The following is an 18,314-nucleotide window of genomic DNA, read 5'->3' as shown; positions in this document are numbered from 1 at the left end:
TTCATGTCCTGTGTGTCTTCATTAGTACATGACACTACATGACTTTGGTGAACCCAAATGAGATTGTGTCATGTGGTGTGTAAAAAGCAAAATGTTGGAAGGTATTTGGCACTTTTTCTGAGGGGAAATCAGGGTTGGTTTTTCTATGACATTTTTCATATCAACTTCTGATATTTGTGCTGCAATAGGTGACATGGGACTTGGCTTTGGTTGGTTGTTTGAACACCACTGTTCAGTAAATATTTATTGTTTATTTAGGAATTATGGAGCGATAGCACATACCAGATGAAATATGAAGTAGCAGCTTTCAAGCCTGAGCATGGAAACATGCAGGCCCAACACAACTTGGCTTAACTCAGACTCAACAAACCTGATCCCAGACTCTGCTCCCTGAGCTTGCTACAGCTCTCTGATCCTGGAATCTTCTTCAATTCCAGCCAGCATGCTGAGCCAGGCACTTCGTAGATTCAGTCAAAAACTGGTACGAAGACCTACGCTGAAGGAACTGGTGGCTGAGAATGACCCACAGAGAAGCCTGAGCACTCTGAATTTAGTGGCCCTGGGTGTGGGCAGCACAGTGGGTGTAGGTGTGTATGTCCTGGTTGGCGAGGTGGCTGCCAGTCAGGCAGGACCATCCATTGTGATCTGCTTTTTGACGGCTGGACTATCTTCAATGTTGGCTGCGCTGTGTTATGCAGAGATTAGTGCCCGGGTTCCCCATTCTGGTTCTGCATATCTCTACAGCCATGTCACTATAGGTGAACTCTGGGCTTTCATCACTGGCTGGAACTTTATTCTCTCCTATGTTGCTGGTACAGCCATTGTGATCCAGGCTGGGACCTTAGCTTTTGACATTCTACTTGGGAACCAGAACTCTCACACCCTCCATGAGAGCATCACACAGCAAGTTCCCCGTGTTCTTGTAGAACATCCAAACTTCTTTGTTGTGAGCCTTGTATACTTCCTCATAGAATTGCAGACTCTGAGATTTAGTCAGTCTTTCATGGTTACAAAAGTGATCACATCGGTGAAACTTTTGGTTCTTGGTTTTGTCATCATCTCTGGGTTCATTAAGGGGGACCTGCACAACTGGAAGCTCACAGAGAAGGACTTCTTAAAGGCTGGACTCAATGGTACCTCCACCTTGGGCCATATGGGCTCGGGAGGATTTGCACCTTTTGGCTTCAAGGGGATTCTCCGTGGAGCAGCTGCCTGTTTCTATGCATTTATTGGTTTTGACAATATTGTTACTAGAGTCGAAGAAGCCCGGAATCCCCAGCGTTCCATCCCCATGAGCATTGTGATTTCACTGTTCATATGCTTTTTCTTGTATTTTGGTGTCTCTGTGGCACTTACACTTATGGTGCCTTACTATCAGTTTCAACGTGGAAGCACCTTGCCTGAGGCATTTCTCCATATTGGCTGGGCCCCTGCCTACTATGTTGTAGCTTTTGGATTCCTCTGTAGTCTTTTGGCCAATGTCTTGGGCTTTATGGTCCCCATACGTCAGGTGATATACAGGATGGCACAGGATGACTTCTTATTCCCGGCGCTTGCCAGCGTCCAAACTGGTACATGTACCCCTCTCATGGCAAATGTGATCTTTGGCATTATTGCACCAATCATGGCCTTCTTCTTTGGACTCACTGATCTTTTGGACCTCAGTTCAATTGGGATCCTGCTTACTCATAGCCTGGTGGCTATTTGTGTTCTCATCTGCCGATACCAGCCTGAGAGGAGGAATTGGGGAAATGAAGCAGAGATGCAGGAGGAGAATGGACCTGCAGCAGAGAGGCTGACTCTACAGGAACTACTTTTCACAGGCAGCTCCACCCCTACTCCACTCTCTGGCCGGGTTGTCTATGTTTGCTCCTCACTGCTTGCTCTGCTGCTCACTCTTCTTTGCCTGGTGCTGGCCCAGTGGCCAGTTCTGCTTTCTGGAGACCCAGTGTGGATTTCAGTGGTTGTGGTGCTCCTGGTGCTCATCATTGGGATCACTGGGGTCATCTGGAGACAGCCACAGAGCTCCAGTCCCCTTCACTTTAAGGTCCCTGCTCTGCCTCTCCTCCCACTACTGAGCATCTTTGTGAATGTTTACCTTATGATGCAGATGACAGGTGGCACCTGGGCCCGATTTGCTGTCTGGATGTTGATTGGGTTTGCTGTCTACCTCACCTATGGGATCCAGTACAGCCTGTTCACTTAACCCCAACTAAGTTAGAGCCAAAACTATAGGACTTGAACTCAACAGTGCCAGTACATTCAGTTTGACATCATTACACCTGAATGCAGTCAGGTCTCCTGCATAATAATGGAGGGTACTCTTGATCTCATGAAAAGCTAGGCCTCCTGTGGATTGTTTGTGGGGGAACACTAATAGAGCTCTGTATTTATTACAAAAGAATGGATGTGTCTTTGCTCTTTCTCATTTTTTTTTTTTAATTATTCTACTTGCATTTGTGTTTGTAACTGCTAACAGGGTCAAAACATTATTAAAAGAAACTAGAAAAAGTGCTTCATTTCTTTAGTTAAATATTTAGTACTGGGAGAACATGGGTGGTTATGTTCCTGGCTGGCTCAGTTGGTAGAGCATGTGACACTTGATCTCAGGGTGGTGTGTTTGAGCCCCTGTTGGGTGTTGGCTGAAATTATTTAAAATAATATCGACTAGCAGAATTACTGGTTCATATGGTAGTTCTATATTTAATTTTTTGAGGAACTTCCATCGTGTTTTCCGTAGCAGCTACATCAATTGACATTACCAACAATAGTGCATGAGGGTTACTTTTCCCCCATATCCTCACCAACACTTGTTTTTCTTGTCTTTTTTAGCCATTCTTACAGGCATAAAATGATATCTCATCGTTCTGTTAATTTATGTTTCTCTGATGATTAGTAATGTTGGATATCTTTTCATGTGTCTGCTGCCCATCTCTATGTCTTCTTTGAAAAAATGTGTATTCATATCCTGTGTCCATTTTTTAATTGGATTATTTGTTTTTTTGGTGTTGAGTTCTTTAGTTTTAAGTTTTTTTTTTCTGCATTTGGGGCATTAACCCCTTATTGGATATGTCATTTGCAAGTATTTTCTCCCAGTTAGTAGGTTACCCTTTTGTTTTGTCGATGGTCTCCTTTTACATCCTTTTACAAGAAGCAAAAGCTTCTTGGTTAAATAAATTTGAAAAGATATATGCACCCCTATGTTTACTTTATTTTTAACTTTATTTATTTTGAGAGAGAGAGGAAGCATGAGCAGGAGAGGGCAGATGAAGAGGGAGAGAGAGAGGATGCCAAGCAGGCTCCACACTGTCAGCATGCAGCCTGATGTAGGGCTTGATCACATGAACCATGAGATCATTACCTGTGCTGAAATCAAGAGTGAGATGCTTATTCTATGGAACCACCAAGGCACCCCTATTGCACACTATTTACAATAGCCAACAACAACAACAACAACAACAACAACAAATAGCCCAATGTTCTTAAATATAGGGAATAAACTGGTAATTGCCAATGGGGGAGTGGGTAGAGGGATGGGCGAAATTGGTAAAGGGAATAGAGAATATACTTATCTTGATGAACATTTGAAAAAGTGTGGAAGTGTTGAATCATTATATTCTACACCTGAGAATGGTATAATGACATTTATGCTAATTATACATCAGTAAAAAATAAATAAAAAACCATAAAAGACAAAAAAAAACCCAAAACAGATAAAATATGGCCCTCTCCTTTCGGAGCTTATATTCTAATACAAGGAGTAAAGCATAGCTGTAATACAAAGTATAAAGTATTGTCATAAGTAATATACAAATAAAGTGTCTTGGGAATTCAGAGTGGAGGAAGATAATTTGTGGTTGGCACAGTAGAGAGATTTGACTGGTGAAATCAGAGAAGAATTTGTAGAGGAATGGCGTTTGAGTTGACTCTCTCAGGGACAGATAGGATTTTGCCACACATGGGCAGGAGGGAAGGATAGGCAGTGAAAGCACCATGAGGAAAAGCACTGGAAAATGAAGCAGTGTTCAGAGCACACTGAAAAGTCTGAGTAGCTTGAGCCTTGGCTGTGTGTGGGGGGGGTGGGGAGAGGGGAAATAACATGAGCAGGTGGATTTGAGCTGGAGCTTTCCTCTCAGCACAAAATGCTTTGGCTTTGAACATACCACCCATGCTGAAAATCCCTGTGGTTGGTCCTCCTACTCGGAAATATCTGAATTCTTGGACTTCAAATTCCTGTACGGTTGTTTGCTTTTGGTGCACAGAGGTGAACAACTGAGAGCTAAGTTGTGATCTTGCTTCCACCACCAACTAGCAATGTGATCTTTTTTTTTTTTTGGTATGCATTTTTTATATTGTGTGTATTTTAGGAAGAATATGCATACTTCTTTTCCTAAAAAAAATATTGTTCCTTTTACTCATGTAGATTATTTAAAATTTGCATTTTAAATTTCTTTTTTTTAAATATGAAATTTATTGTCAAATTGGTTTCCATACAACACCCAATGCTCATCCCAACAGGTGCCCTCCTCAATACCCATCACCCACCATCCCCTCACTCCCACCCCCCATCAACCCTCAATTTGTTCTCAGTTTTTAAGAGTCTCTTCTGTTTTGTCCCCTCCCTGTTCTTATATTATTTTTGTTTCCCCTCCCTTATGTTCACCTGTTTTGTCTCTTAAAGTCCTCATATGAGTGAAGTCATATGATTTTTGTCCCTCTCTGACTAACTTCACTTAGCATAATACCTTCCAGTTCCATCCACGTAGTTGCAAATTGCAAGATTTCATTCTTTTTGATTGCTGAGTAATACTCCACTGTATATATATACCACATCTTATCCATTCATCCATAAATGGACATTTGGGCTTTTTCCATACTTTGGCTATTGTTGATAGTGCTGCTATAAACATGGGGGTGCATGTGTCCCTTTGAAAGAGCATACCTGTATCCCGTGGATAAATGCCTAGTAGTGCAATTGCTGGGTCGTAGGGTAGTTCTATTTTTAGCATGGAATCTTTTTCCTTTGTGTGTGTGTGTGTGTGTGTGTGTGTGTGTGTCTTCAATTTCTTTCATAAGCTTTCTATAGTTTTCAGTGTATAGATTTTTCACCTCTTTGGTTAGATTTATTCCTAGATATTTTATGGGTTTTGGTAAAACTGTAAATGGGATCGATTCCTTGATTTCTCTTTCTGTTACTTCATTGTTGGTGTATAGGAATGCAACCGATTTCTGTGCATTGATTTTATATCCTGCAACTTTGCTGAATTCGTGAATCAATTCTAGAAGTTTTCTGGTGGCATCTTTTGGCTTTCCCATATAGATTATCATGTCATCTGTGAAGAGTAAAAGTTTGACCTCCTCTTGGGTGATTTGGGTGCCTTTTATTTCTTTGTGTTGTCTGATTGCAGAGACTAAGACTTCCAATACTATGTTGAATAACAGTGGTGAGAGTGGACATCCCTGTCTTATTCCAGACCTTAGGGGGAAAGCTCTCATTTTTTCTCCATTGAGTATGATATGAGCGTTGAGTCATTCACATATGGCTTTTATGAACTCGAGGTATGCCCCTTCTACCCCTACTTTCTTCACGGTTTTTATTGAGAAAGGATGCTGTATTTTGTCAAATGCTTTCTCTGCATCTATTGAGAGGATCATATGGTTCTTGTCCTTTCTTTTATTGATGTGATGAACCATGTTAATTGTTTTGCTGATATTCAACCAACCCTGCATCCCAGGTATAAATCCCACTTGGTCGTGGTGTATATCTTTTTTAATGTATTGTTGGATCCAGTTGGCTAATATCTTGTTGAGGATTTTTGCATCCATGCTAATCAGGGAAATTGGTCTGTAGTTCTCCTTTTTATTGGGGCTCAGTCTGCTTTTGTAATCAAGGTCATGCTGGCTTCATAGAATGAGTTTGGAAGTTTTCCTTCCATTTGTAATTTTTGGAACAGCTTCAAGGGAATAGGTGTTAACTCTTGCTTAAATGTTTGGTAGAATTCCCCTGGAAAGCCATGTGGCCCCGGACTCTTGTTTTTTGGCATAGTTTTGATTGCCAATTCGATTTCCTTACTGGTTATGGGTCTGTTCAAATTTTTAATTTATTCCTGTTTCAGTTTTGGTAGTGTATATGTTTCTAAGAATTTGTCTATTTTTCCCAGATTGCATATTTATATGCCTATAATTACTCATAATATTCTCTTATTGTTGTTTGCATTTCTGCTGTGTTGGTTGTGATCTCTCCTGTTTCATTCTTGATTTTATTTTGGTCCTTTCCTTTTTCTCTTTTGGTCAAACTGGCTAGTGGTTTTTCAACTTTGTTAATTCTTTCAAAGAACCAGATTCTTTTTTCATTGATATGTTCCACTGGTGTTTTTTTTTTTTTTTTTTCGGTTTCAATAGCATTGGTTTCTTCTCTAGTCTTTATGATTTCCTGTCTTCTGCTGGTTTGGATATTATTTGCTGTTATTTTTCCAGATATTTAAGGCATAAGGTTAGTTTGTGTATCTGAGGCCTTTCTTCCTTCTTTAGGGAGGCCTGGATTGCTATAACTTTCCTCTTATGACTGCCTTTGCTGTGTCCTAGAGGTTTTGGGTTGTGGTGTTATTTTCATTGACTTCCATATACTTTTTAATTTCCTCTTTAACTTCTTGGTTAGCGCATTCAGTTTTAGTAGGATGTTCTTCAGTCTCCAAGTATTTGTTACCTTTCTAAATTTTTTCTTGTGGTTGATTTCAAATTTCATAGCATTGTGGTCTGAAAATATGCATGGTATGATATTGATCTTGTACAATTGGTATTGTACTTATAGGGCTGATTTGTGTCCCAGTATATGATCTATTCTGGAGAACATTCCATGTGCACTGGAGAAGAATGTATATTCTACTGCTTTAGGATGAAATGTTCTGAATATATCTGTTAAATCCATCTGGTCCAGTGTGTCATTCAAAGCCATTGTTTCCTTGTTGACTTTTTAATTAGATGATCTGTCCATTACTGTGAGTGGGGTGTTGAAGTCTCCTACTATTATGGTATTACTGTCATTGAGTTTCTTTATGTTTGTGATTAATTGATTTATATATTTGGGTGTTACCACATTTGGCACATAAATGTTTACAATTGTTAGGTCTTCTTGGTGGATAGACCCCTTGATTATGATATAATGCCCTTCTTCATCTCTTGATACAGTCTTTATTTTAAAGTCTAGATTGTCTGATATAAGTATGGCTACTCCGGCTTTCTTTTGTTGACCATTAGCATGAGAGATGGTTCTCCATCCCCTTATTTTCAATCTGAAGGTGTCTTTAGGTCTAAAGTGGGTCTCTTGTAAACACCATATATATGGATCTTGTTTTCTTATCCATTCTGTTACCCCACGTCTTTTTATTGCAGCATTGAGTCCGTTGATGTTTAGAGTGAATACTGAAAGATATGAATTTATTGCCATTATGATGCTTGTAGAGTTGAAGTTTCTGGTGGTGGTCTCTGGTCCTTTCTAATGTTTGATGCTTTTGGTATTTATTTACTTATTTATTCATCTTTTCTCCCCTCAGAGAGTCCCCCTTAAAATTTTTTGAAGGGCTGGTTTAGTGGTTACAAACTCCTGTAGTTTTTGTTTGTCTGGGAAACTTTTAATCTTTCTTCTATTTGGATTGACAGCCTTGCTGGATAAAGAATTCTTGGCTGCATACCTTTCTGATTCATCACATTAAATATATCCTGCCACTCCTTTCTGGCCTGCCACGTTTCTGTGGGTAGGTCTGCTGCAAACCTGATCTGTCTTCCCTTGTAGGTTAGGGACATTTTTCCCTTGCTGCTTTCATGATTCCCTCCTTGCCTGAATATTTTGTGAATTTGACTATAATATGTCTTGTTGATGGTCAGTTTTTGTTGAGTCTAATGGGGGTCCTCTGTACTTCCTGGATTTTGATGTCTGTGTCTTTCCCCAGGTTAGGAAAGTTTTCCACTATGATTGGCTCACATAACCCTTCTACCCCTATTTCTGTCTCTTCCTCTTCTGGGACCCCTATGATTCTGATGTTGTTCCTTTTTAATGAGTCACTGATTTCTCTAATTCTTAAATGATCCTTTTTTGCCTTATTCTCCCTCTTTTTTTCTGCTTCATTATTCTCTGTAAGTTTGTCCTCTATATCACGGATTCTCTGTTCTGCCTTATCCATCCTTGCCACTGTGGCATCAATCTGTGATTGCAGCTCAGTTATAGCATTTTTTATTTCATTATGACTAGTTTTTACTTCTTTTATCTCTGCAGAAAGGGATTCTAATCTGTTTTTGGGTCCAGTTAATATTCTTATTATCATGATTCTAAATTCTGGTTCAGACATCTTGTTTGTATCTCTGTTGGTTAAATCCCTGGCCGTCATTTCTTCGTGTTCTTTCTTTTGGGGTCAATTCCTTATTTTTGTGATTTTGAAGAGAGAAAAGGAATTAATGAGGTAGAAAAATTAAAAATAAAAAATAAAAAAAATAAAATTAAAGTTAAAATTAAAACCTTAAACACAAACACACACACAAATTGAATAAATGATGCTACATTCTTGGAGTCAAAGGCTCTTCCTCTAGGTGTTGGAAGTGGTTTGACAGGTTAGAGGGAAAAAAAGGGGAAAAGAATGAAATCATTTGAGAATTTGAAAAAAATGAATATACTGAGTAGACTAAAATGAGATGATGGGAGTAAAGTAGAATTTGAAAAAAATTACACAAAAGTAAATAAAGTAGTAGAAAAAAATAAATAAAAATATTTTTAATAAAAATTAAAAATAAAAATGATTTTTTTCTCTTTCTGCACCCAAGAAAAAGAAAAGAAACAAAAGAGATAAAAAAGGGAAAAAAAGGAAAATGTTTGAAAATTTGAAAAATTGAATACACTTGAAGTAGACTAAAATAAAATGATGGAAATAAAATAGAATTTGAAAAAAATTACAGAAAAGTAAAAATATAGTGAAAAATTGAAAGAAAAATATTTTTAATAAAAATTGAAAATAAAAATGAATTTTTTCTTTCTGTATTCAAGAGAAAGAAAAGTGAAAAGGAGAAAAAAAAGAAAGAAAATGGAATAGATGGACCTGCTACCAGATTGAAATAGGACTGAAATTACTTCCTTTTACCATAGAAGTCAGACTATGAAGCACTTTATAGTTCATAAACTAAGCAGGCGGTGAGACTTGTGTTCTTGAAGAGGGAGGTTGGCCCAGGTGGGCGGGGCTCAGTGTAAAGGTTCTGTTCTCCACTAGATGGCGCTGCTAGACTAGTGGGGTGGAGTGTTCTCATGCAAGTAAGTGCCTATGTGCATGTGCGGGAGCTGTGAAAATGTCATCAGCCAGCTACCCAGTCTCTAGTATCAGAACTCTGTTCTCCCCAACCAGCAATTGAGCACCCATCCTCTGTCTTCAGCTTTTGTCCACTCCCCGCTTTTTTACTGTCTGTGACCAAGCCCCAGGCAGTACCTGTCTTCTGAGTTTTGTCTCAGAGGTGGCTGTTTTCCTTGACCCCTTACTTCTGAAGGACTGTGGCTTTGACCCGTTTTGCCCCTCTGCAGGAGGATCTCACTGAGCAATGGCTGAATTTTGGCTGCACCCAGGAACACTTGCTGGGCCCTGGTTCTGCCGGTGCCCTGAGACTGTGGCCAGGTGCCAGCCCACCCAGAAAAAGTTTGTGAGATAGTGTAGAAGCAGCGTTTCAGGGATTATGGGAAATCACAACACACATCTGGCACCAGGCTTCACCCTTAATGACCTTGTTCCAACACCAGCGAATGTGGTCATTCTGGGGTCTGATGGGACCAAGTGGTTTCAACAGTCTCTACCAAATGTCCTTCCAGCAGTGGAACCGCTTTCCCTATGTGGCCCGAGGACCTCCCAGACCCCATTCTGTTCCTGGGGATTCGCCCTTCCCACCAGAGCACTGCCAGGTATCGAGCTGTGGAGTTGCAGACTTTGCATTCCCCTTGTTTACAGTCTTAATGCAATTTAAACCCTCTCCTTTCTCCTTTCTCCTTTCTCCCTTTTTAATTTAGCCCCTGCAGCTGTTTCCAATTTTCTACTTTCCCTCCAGCTGCTTTTGGGGAGGGGTGCTTATCCCGTATTCTCCCCCCACCATCCTTCCTCTGCCCGCAAAAGCCTGTGGCTTCTCGCTCCCCAAGTTCACCTCTCCATGTACCTGTTGAATTCTGTGGTTCAGGTTGTGCAGATTGTTGTGTTAATCCTCCAATCAGTTTTCTAGGTGTGCAGGATGGTTTAGTGTTGGTCTGGCTGTATTTCATGGATGCAAGACACACACAAAAAAACTTCCATGCTGTTCTGCCATCTTTGCTCCTCTAGAGGTGTCATTCTTAGTCTTAGGACATAGGCCTGGCCTTCTAAGTCAGTCCCCATCCTGTCTCACACTGTACCCTCTCAAAGTCATAAGCTCTTCCTAAAGATAAGTTCTCTCTTATTTCTACTCCCTTTTTACAGTCCCATTGACTAAGTCTCAATATCCCAGTGTCTGCCCCCTCAGTCCCTCCTTTACTACCTCCTAACATCCTTAAGCATTCCAAATTCTTCAGCCTCCAGCCTCCCATCCTATCCCCCACATGTTTTGGTTCTTGAATTAAAAATCCTACTGAAGGGTGGGACCTGCTCATTCTGAACAAGTCTTCTTGTGCACTCCACCTGTATCCAGGAATGACTTAAAACACCTGAAAACAGCAACTAATCTCTGAAAGTAATGACTGAGTCTTCAGAGCTGGAAAGTGACTGGGGGAACCAAAAGCCCTATCCTCAGGCCCTGCAGGTCTCAGTTCTTTCCCATCTCTGAATTGTCTATCTCATGAATTAAAACAAAAACAAAAACATAAAGCACCTCTCATTCAAGAGACAAAGGGAAAAGGAAGATATAGGGACAGACAGGTTCTGTCTCTCAGCTTTGTTATTCCAGGATGTCAAGAATCCTGGAGGATGCTTCAAGAGTGGAGTGAAACATTCATCAGGACATGGTGGTGTGGGGAGATGGAATTTGGGAACTTGGAGCTGAGAAAGTCCCACACCTTGGTAGGGGATAGACTGGAAGGTGGGAAGTAAGGGGTCCTGAGAAGGGAAATTGCATATAGGATATCAAGAGAAGGGAGAGAGTTCAAAAAGAACCTAACATTCTTTTCTTCAGGTATTGCCAAGAGTAGGACTAGAAACCTGCTGGTGTGACTATATGTGAACCCAGCTCCAGTATTTCTCTCCCCATTTTCTCTCTGCCCCATTTAGCTTCAATTTTAAGTGCCTGGATGGGTAATTGGAGGCATACTATAAGATGGGATTGAGAGAAAGAGGTGTTCCAAGTTTTGTGGGGAGAGTTAATTGAGAAATATGGGGTTGGGTGAGGAAGAACAACAATCAGAACTCCTCAGTCCAGGGTTGTGACATGGCCCGTGTCATCACTCCTCTCCAGCCCACTAGTCTTCATCCTCTGTCAACCACAGTGGACAGCGTCCAATCAGCCATAGCCCCTGGTCATTTGCACACCCCCAAACATCACAACCGCATGCCAGGCTGCAGTCAAGGGGTTGGGTAGGAGCTTTAAAAAATAACAGAAACTCAGTAGATAAGGAAAGGTGGACTACCTTTACATTTTAAAGAAGCAGCTTTTTCCTCCAAAATAGGGATTAGATTGAGAACAAGGTTTCTTTGGGATTTCATCTCTGAAAAACCCCTAGTTAAAATTTGTCCATGTTTTCTCCAAATACAAATCTTTTGGCTTTCTAAGTGGGGATGAATTGTTCCTAAATATTTAAGCCTAGGGAAGCTCAAATACTTCCCACAAAGAAAATTCATAACAGTTGTGAACATTCATCAGACATGAAACAATGGTCTTGGTCGGGGGAGGAGTTAGTGTACTAATGCCTTTTGCATAATGCCTTAAAAGGGGCAGGATGTGTTTGTGGTGCACTCTCCTGTTTGCTTTACACAACAGGCTGTGGGATAGGTGGTATTGCTGCCCACACTTTACAGATGAAAAAACTAAAGCCCAGAATGGTTATGGAACTGGTCTAAAGTATCAAAGATATGATGGTAGATCTCCATCAGGGCTGCCTGCTCCATCATGGCTACCTACTATTTAGGGGATGGGGAAGTACTAGCTGTGGTAACAGTTTTTTCTTTGCTTCAATATCAGGGGCAGTCCCTGTAAAACCGTGTGTTGTACACCGCTATATATATTTATATATTATAATATTATAATATATTATGATATTTATGTATGTATGTATGTATGCCAACTTGGTTGCTGTGTCAGGGGCCCACCACTACTCACGCAGTTGGAGGGGTCTTCCCTAGACTGGCCTCTAGGTCTAGTAGGGGAAACGATTGCCTGAGGTAGTGGTGGTGATGGGGAGGTAAACAAAGAATAAAGCTGAAAAGAGAGCCTGTAATAATTCAGGACCAGCCACAACTCATAAACAAGCCACTTGGAGGAGCTGGTTTGCCCAAGCCTTTGAACTGGCTTAAATGAATTAGGGTAACATCACATGTACCTCCTCCTGTCTTTGTTTAGGAGAGGTGAAGTTAAATTAAAGACTTGGACATCCTTCTCCCCACCTACTCCAAGCCCCCTTCCTAGATCCTCCAGTTAGTCTGAGGCATTCAAAATGATCTCTCTTCCTATCTCTGTATTAAAAGATTAGAGTGGAAGGATTGATTTGCTCTTCCTGGATGCCTGCTTTAATTCTCTGTTGCACTAAGTTATGCATCTGCCTCTTCCAATTTGTTTGGTAGTATTTTCCTTTTATGACTAAATAGGGTGTCTGGTGCCTGCCCTTGGGTGCCTGTCATCTGAAGATCTCCAAGCATTTAACAAAAAGTCACCGGGCTCCACAAACATTAAGGTGACATGTCTATGCCATTAGTCAGGATTTATGAGTCAGGGAACAAGCTGTTGGATAAGGATCCTGCTCAAGGTCCTGGGGTGGGTTAAGAGTAAGGCCTGTTCAGGGACCCAAGTCTCAAGTGTTCTTGGTTTTGTCTTACACTGAGAATAAAGCCCTGGAAGAAAAGTTGATCTCAGTTGGAGTTAAAAATTTCCATGTATTAGGTGCTTATGATGTGATTATACTAAGAATTTTTCCATTTAATACAATAGGCTTATATAGTAGGCCCTATTATTATCTTCATTTTACATATGATACTAACTCCCATTGTTCCAAGGAACAGGACTATTAATCAAGGGACAAATTTTCAGTGAGCATTTGTGTCTAAGGCATTGGTGATGTGAAACTGACTCAACCAATATGTTTGTGAGGTATTGTGCTAGATATTCAATACATTCTGTTGAAAGAATGAACATAAAATACAGATGTTTGAAGGATGGATTGTATTTGGATGATTTGGCAAGACAAAGTGTAGGAAGGCTAAAGCTTATTCCAGGCTGAAGTAAAGATTCAGAGATGGGAATTTATGATATTTACAGAAACCTAGGAGGTCACATAATAACAGCATATCAATTTCAGCTTTTTGTTTCAAACATAGAGTATTGGCAGTGACTGTCTGAAGTGTCTTAAGGATTCTGAGGACAGAGTTCTGGGATTAATTAGCAATGTCCATAACTGTCAGAGGCATATACATAGGTCAGAAATGAACCTTTGTTGCTGTAAGCCACTGAGATTTTGTGGTTAGTTGTTAATGCAACAAAGCTGACCGATAGCCATACCTGAATAATGGTATCAATATTGAAAAGTTATTGGTATCATGTTTGGAAGGTCAAATTTAAAAGGTAACTTTAAGCCAGAGTGTGGAGAATCTTGAATGCCAGGTGAGGCAGAGCTTGCTATGTATTTATCAGAATCTCTTCCTTTCTTGTTCTTGGACACACAACTGGACCACACTTTCCAGTTTCCCTGTAAGTAACGTGTTCCACTTCCAAGCTTGGCCCATGAAGTCTCCCAAGGGAGATCCCTCATGTTCTTTCCTTTTTGGTCCGATGCATATGTCCTTAAGCACACTAATCTTGAAGACCAAATGTTAAAGATGGTAGGGTCACAGGTTGGAAGGATCCTAGTTCCCTGAATTGCCACCTGACAGAGAACAGCTTGCTAACCAGGAACATGCGTTTTGGACTTCACTTGCCCCATACATCATCCACTTCTGTTTGTTACCACTCTAAAATTTGGGGCTCTATGTCTTACAGTAATTAGTGTTTTCCTAACCAATATGTCAGGTTATCCATCTTTTTCAGACTTCACACCCCCTCACCACCCAACATTTGTCCAGGGGATACACATATTTGAACATACAATTCACATGCAAAAGTAAGGGATGACCGGCACCCCCCAAGGACATACCACTCATCAAGACCACCCTCACTGCCCATACACAGATGCAGTCTACACCAGGACCAGGCCAATGCTCTCAGGAAGGAAGGCACATGTCTTCCACAGCTGGGGTCCGTGTATGTAGTACTTGTGTGTCCCATACAATAGATACAGCATGTCTCTACCATGGGACTAAAGGTTCCATGCAGCAGCAATTCTTGTGCTCCTCCTGTGCCCTGAATATGACAGCCATCACCCACCCCCCCACAAGACAGATTCAGATGTCCTGACCTACAGTATTCTCTCCGAGTTCACCTGGGGACAGCCTGGGCATAGCTAAAGGCCTCTCCCTATCCCTGCCCACACTCTCACCTGGGGAAACAGCCACAGTAGGAAACATACACAAGTCTACAGGCTTTGCACATACATGGAGGGAGAGGAAAAAACATCCCTTGGGATCTGGTAGGGAGTCTTCCTTCACACCACAGCAACCACTGCTGCTTCCTCCCAATACTGTGGGGCCCAAGTGCACACTGAGGTGCTCCTCCTCCATGGACTACAGCCTCATGCCCCAGCAGTCCTCCTCAAGGCATGGACAGCCCCCTCCACTATCAAAGGGTTATGTTGGCATTGGTTTCCAACCCAGAGTGGCTCTTTGCACATGACTCTCCACCACTTTAGCCTTGGGAACAGAACTGGGGGAGGGAGGGACCTACTAAAAGTTCCTTTTAATACCTGTGCCAGTGTGGCAGCTGACGCTATGCTAGATAGCCAAGAGGCCAGGCTGATGGCCATTACCATGAGGCTTGTGCCCATGGCCACATTGGGGTGGGAATTAGTGGGCTAGATGCCCAGACACTCCATCCTCCAAAATGCAACACAGTCTGTGAATGGAACGAGATAGAAAGAGGGACCCAGATTGATGAAAACAAGAACATCTCCTGAGACCAGACTAAGCCGATCCCCATCCCCATCCTGGGGGAACCAGGAACCAGGATGGGGCAATGCCAGATGGAAACTCAGAGATGGTCAGGGTGGTGGGTTGCTGGAAGAAGGGCTGGTGGAGGATCCCACTGGGACGAGGGGAAGACAGACAGCACTTCAGAAGCAGTCAGAGCCTGGAAAGAATGTAGGGAGTACAGGCTGTGACAGGGAAAGCAAGGGTGTTTGTGGGTCCTTGGAGGGTCCCAGGAAGGTGAGGGTAAGACCTCCAGAGCCCCTTCCCACTCAGGCTGAGGCCTGACTCTGGATGGAGCTGAGGAGGCCACCTGAGAAGCAGTGGAAGGGGTGCAATTCCTGCTCCCTTTAGCCCAAGACACCTGCAGTGTGTGCCCATTAGGGTGGGGTGGGCTGGGCTGCTTCTCAGCTCTGAGCACAGAATATAGTGGGGTTTCTTTGGAACAATCTTTTAGTATTTGTATGGTGACACAATCTCACCCACATCTGTTTATCACAGCAAGTCCTTTCCTATAACTGTCTCCTGTTCTTTCTGTCCATAAAGAACGTTTTGGAGTAGGAGTAATTCAGAGAAGTTAAGGACTTTCTGCTGGGAGGACTCCCTTGGGGATGATTAACCTTTCATGTTCATCTGATGGGCGAGCCCAGTGCTGCATTGAGAACATTGGGGCATGGGTCATCTGCATAAAAGGTTTTAGGGAAAATGCAACCTGTAAACGGGCAAGAGGCATGATGCCCCAGGAGGGGATGGGGTAAGGGCAAGGGGGAGGGATGGAACCTGCCAAATCTGAGATCAAATTTCCTCAGGTGTGGGCACCTGGTCATCTGACCCTGAAGGAGATGGGGTTTCTGTTTCAAAGAGAGCAGGACTGTAAGGGTTTTGGGGAGATGCTTACCACAGGGGCTGGGAATAGAATGGCATGGCTTTCCACAGGTGGACACATGGCAGATGGAAGCTTTACCTGTCTTTATCTTCACACAATTATTAGGCAAATTTTACTAATCCCACTTTATAGGTTATGAAACTGAGGCTCAGAGAGACTGTGTCAAGGGCCAAGATAACAGTTTATTAGTAGGAAATTCAGGATTTGAACTCAGGTACTTGACTCCTGTGCTCTCGCTCTTTCCACCACACCAATGGGCAGAAGGTCTTACCCAGTTATGTGACCGCTTTGGCTTAGGTGGGAGGTGAGGTAGGTGTTTGAAGACAGGTGTTTGTTGCATGAACAGATGAATTATCTGTGCAGGTTCCCATTTCATGGTTGGGTCTGAGTCCTAGAGACTCTAGAGGCAGGAAGGGAATATAGAAAAGTTCCAGTGTGGGCCATCAACTGGAAATTGATTTCCTGTGGGTGTCTATGCTTTGTCTGGACACTGTAGATCTCTAGAATCTAGAGAACTAGGCACTGGATCCTTAGAAGAAGGAATAGAGTGGGATGTATGTGTGCACAGTGTGTTTGATGAGTATATGAGAGTATGTAAGTTTGCCTGTGTTTAGCTGTAAATGTATGAGCTTGTGAGTATGTGTCTTTGTGTTGCATACATGTGAGAATGTTTGTGATGTATGGGTGTGTATACATGTGTATTCTGAAGGTATGTATCTGTGTATATGTATAAGGTGTGAGCATATGTGTGTCTATCTGCATGTGTGCAGGTGTGCATGAGTGTGAGTGTCTGTGTGTGTGTATGCATGTATGTGTGTGTGCTGTCCCAGGGGATCTTGAAGATTCATAGCTGAAGATGTCTTTGATGTGGTTTGTGCAAGTTTCCAGCAGGTTTCAGGCTGTGGTATGGGGTTAAGGAGGTGGGAAGCCAGAAGAGAAAGGCTGGCTGTGCTTGGAGTGTGAGAGGTTGGGTAGCCTGAGCAGTCGGTGCCTCTGTCCTGGAAGGCACAGGGGGATGGCATCAGGGTCCCAGGTGTGAGGCTGGGTAGAGACTGTGTCCTGAAGCCTTCACACAGGACTTGCATTGGAAGCACTCAGAGGCCCTGCTCTGACCAGGGAGGGCCTTAAAGAGGTGGGGCCAGGATGTGAGGTTGGCCAGACTGTGGAGGGTTCAGGCCTACTGTCTTCATACCCCCACCCTCAGGATTTGGGAATGATGTAACCAGGCTGCTATTCCTAACTCTAGGCTCCACCCATTCTGCCTGAGGGCCTTCGAGTCCCCAGAAGTCTCTGTGTGCCACCTCCTGAGGCTGGGATGACCAGAATCACAGTGAAGACTTCTGTCTCTGTCAATACTACCCAGACAGGTCCAAACCATGTCCTTGTATCTTAGAGGCCTTTGATAAAACCATATATGTATTCTTACTGAATTTCACACAAACTGAGGCTTTCATACCCCTTATGATGGGAAGTTCTTACTGAGTCTAACTCAAATCCTCTTGTTGTACTTCATGCCCTATAAGCCCAGACTGAGTTTGCGAAAATGGATCCCAGTGCCCCTCCCCCAAGCATGGAAGTAGTCATTCTGGATAGACAGACAAGTGGGTCTGAGTGTAGGGATATTGAGAAGATGTGGGGTGAAACTGGTGGATGACAGATGGGTCAGATCTTTCCTGGGAAGGAGGGCCATGATCAATAGGGCAGATTCAGAGAAGGGAATTTAGAGACCACCACTTTTCCCTGTTTCCCCTGTCACCCCATATAGTACCAGGGGAAACTGGAAACAGGCTGTGGTAGGAGGGACCAAGATTAAAATGGGAAAAGTGCTGGAGCACCTGCGTGGCTCAGTTGGTTAAGCACCCGACTCTTGGTTTTGGCTCAGCTGTTGATCTCATGGCTCATGGGTTTGAGCCCCACATTGGTCTCTGTGCTGTCAGTTTGGAGTCTGCTTGGATTCTTTCTCTCTCTCCCTCTCTGTCTGGCCCTCCCCAAATTGTACTCCCCCTCTCAAAATAAATAAGTAAACTTAAAAAAAATGGGAAAAGTACTTCCTTGTCCACAGCTTTGAGGAGCCTCTGGAAACACAAGACAAAGATCAAATGATGGATGAAGAGAAGTTCCTCTTGCAGCTCAGGAAGTAGGAGGAGAGGGGCAGGGACAGTGGGACTCCGAGGGGC

At 42.6% G+C, this 18,314-nt stretch overlaps 1 protein-coding gene across 1 annotated transcript; it reads left to right on the top strand.

Annotated features, from left to right (window-relative positions):
- The first annotated feature begins 264 nt into the window (after window positions 1-264).
- Window positions 265-2,752, top strand: LOC124501499 (cationic amino acid transporter 3-like). Its single transcript, XM_047065731.1, has one exon. It carries the CDS (start codon window positions 443-445, stop codon window positions 2,204-2,206), a length of 1,764 nt encoding a protein of 587 aa, XP_046921687.1. The 5' UTR covers window positions 265-442; the 3' UTR covers window positions 2,207-2,752.
- Window positions 2,753-18,314: the final 15,562 nt, after the last annotated feature.

This window comes from Lynx rufus, unplaced genomic scaffold, assembly GCF_022079265.1.
Source record: "Lynx rufus isolate CCGP_SWC_20201006 ecotype Redwood Valley unplaced genomic scaffold, mLynRuf1.p SCAF_7, whole genome shotgun sequence".
In the NCBI taxonomy this organism is placed as follows: Eukaryota; Metazoa; Chordata; class Mammalia; order Carnivora; family Felidae; genus Lynx; species Lynx rufus.
The sequence above is the reverse complement of the archived record's forward strand: the minus strand, read 5'-3'. Positions and strand labels throughout refer to the sequence as shown.

Bases quoted from the DNA above. Each gene is read 5' to 3' on its own strand.
- LOC124501499 (XM_047065731.1), top strand. From the start codon at position 443: ATGCTGAGCCAGGCACTTCGTAGATTCAGTCAAAAACTGGTACGAAGA.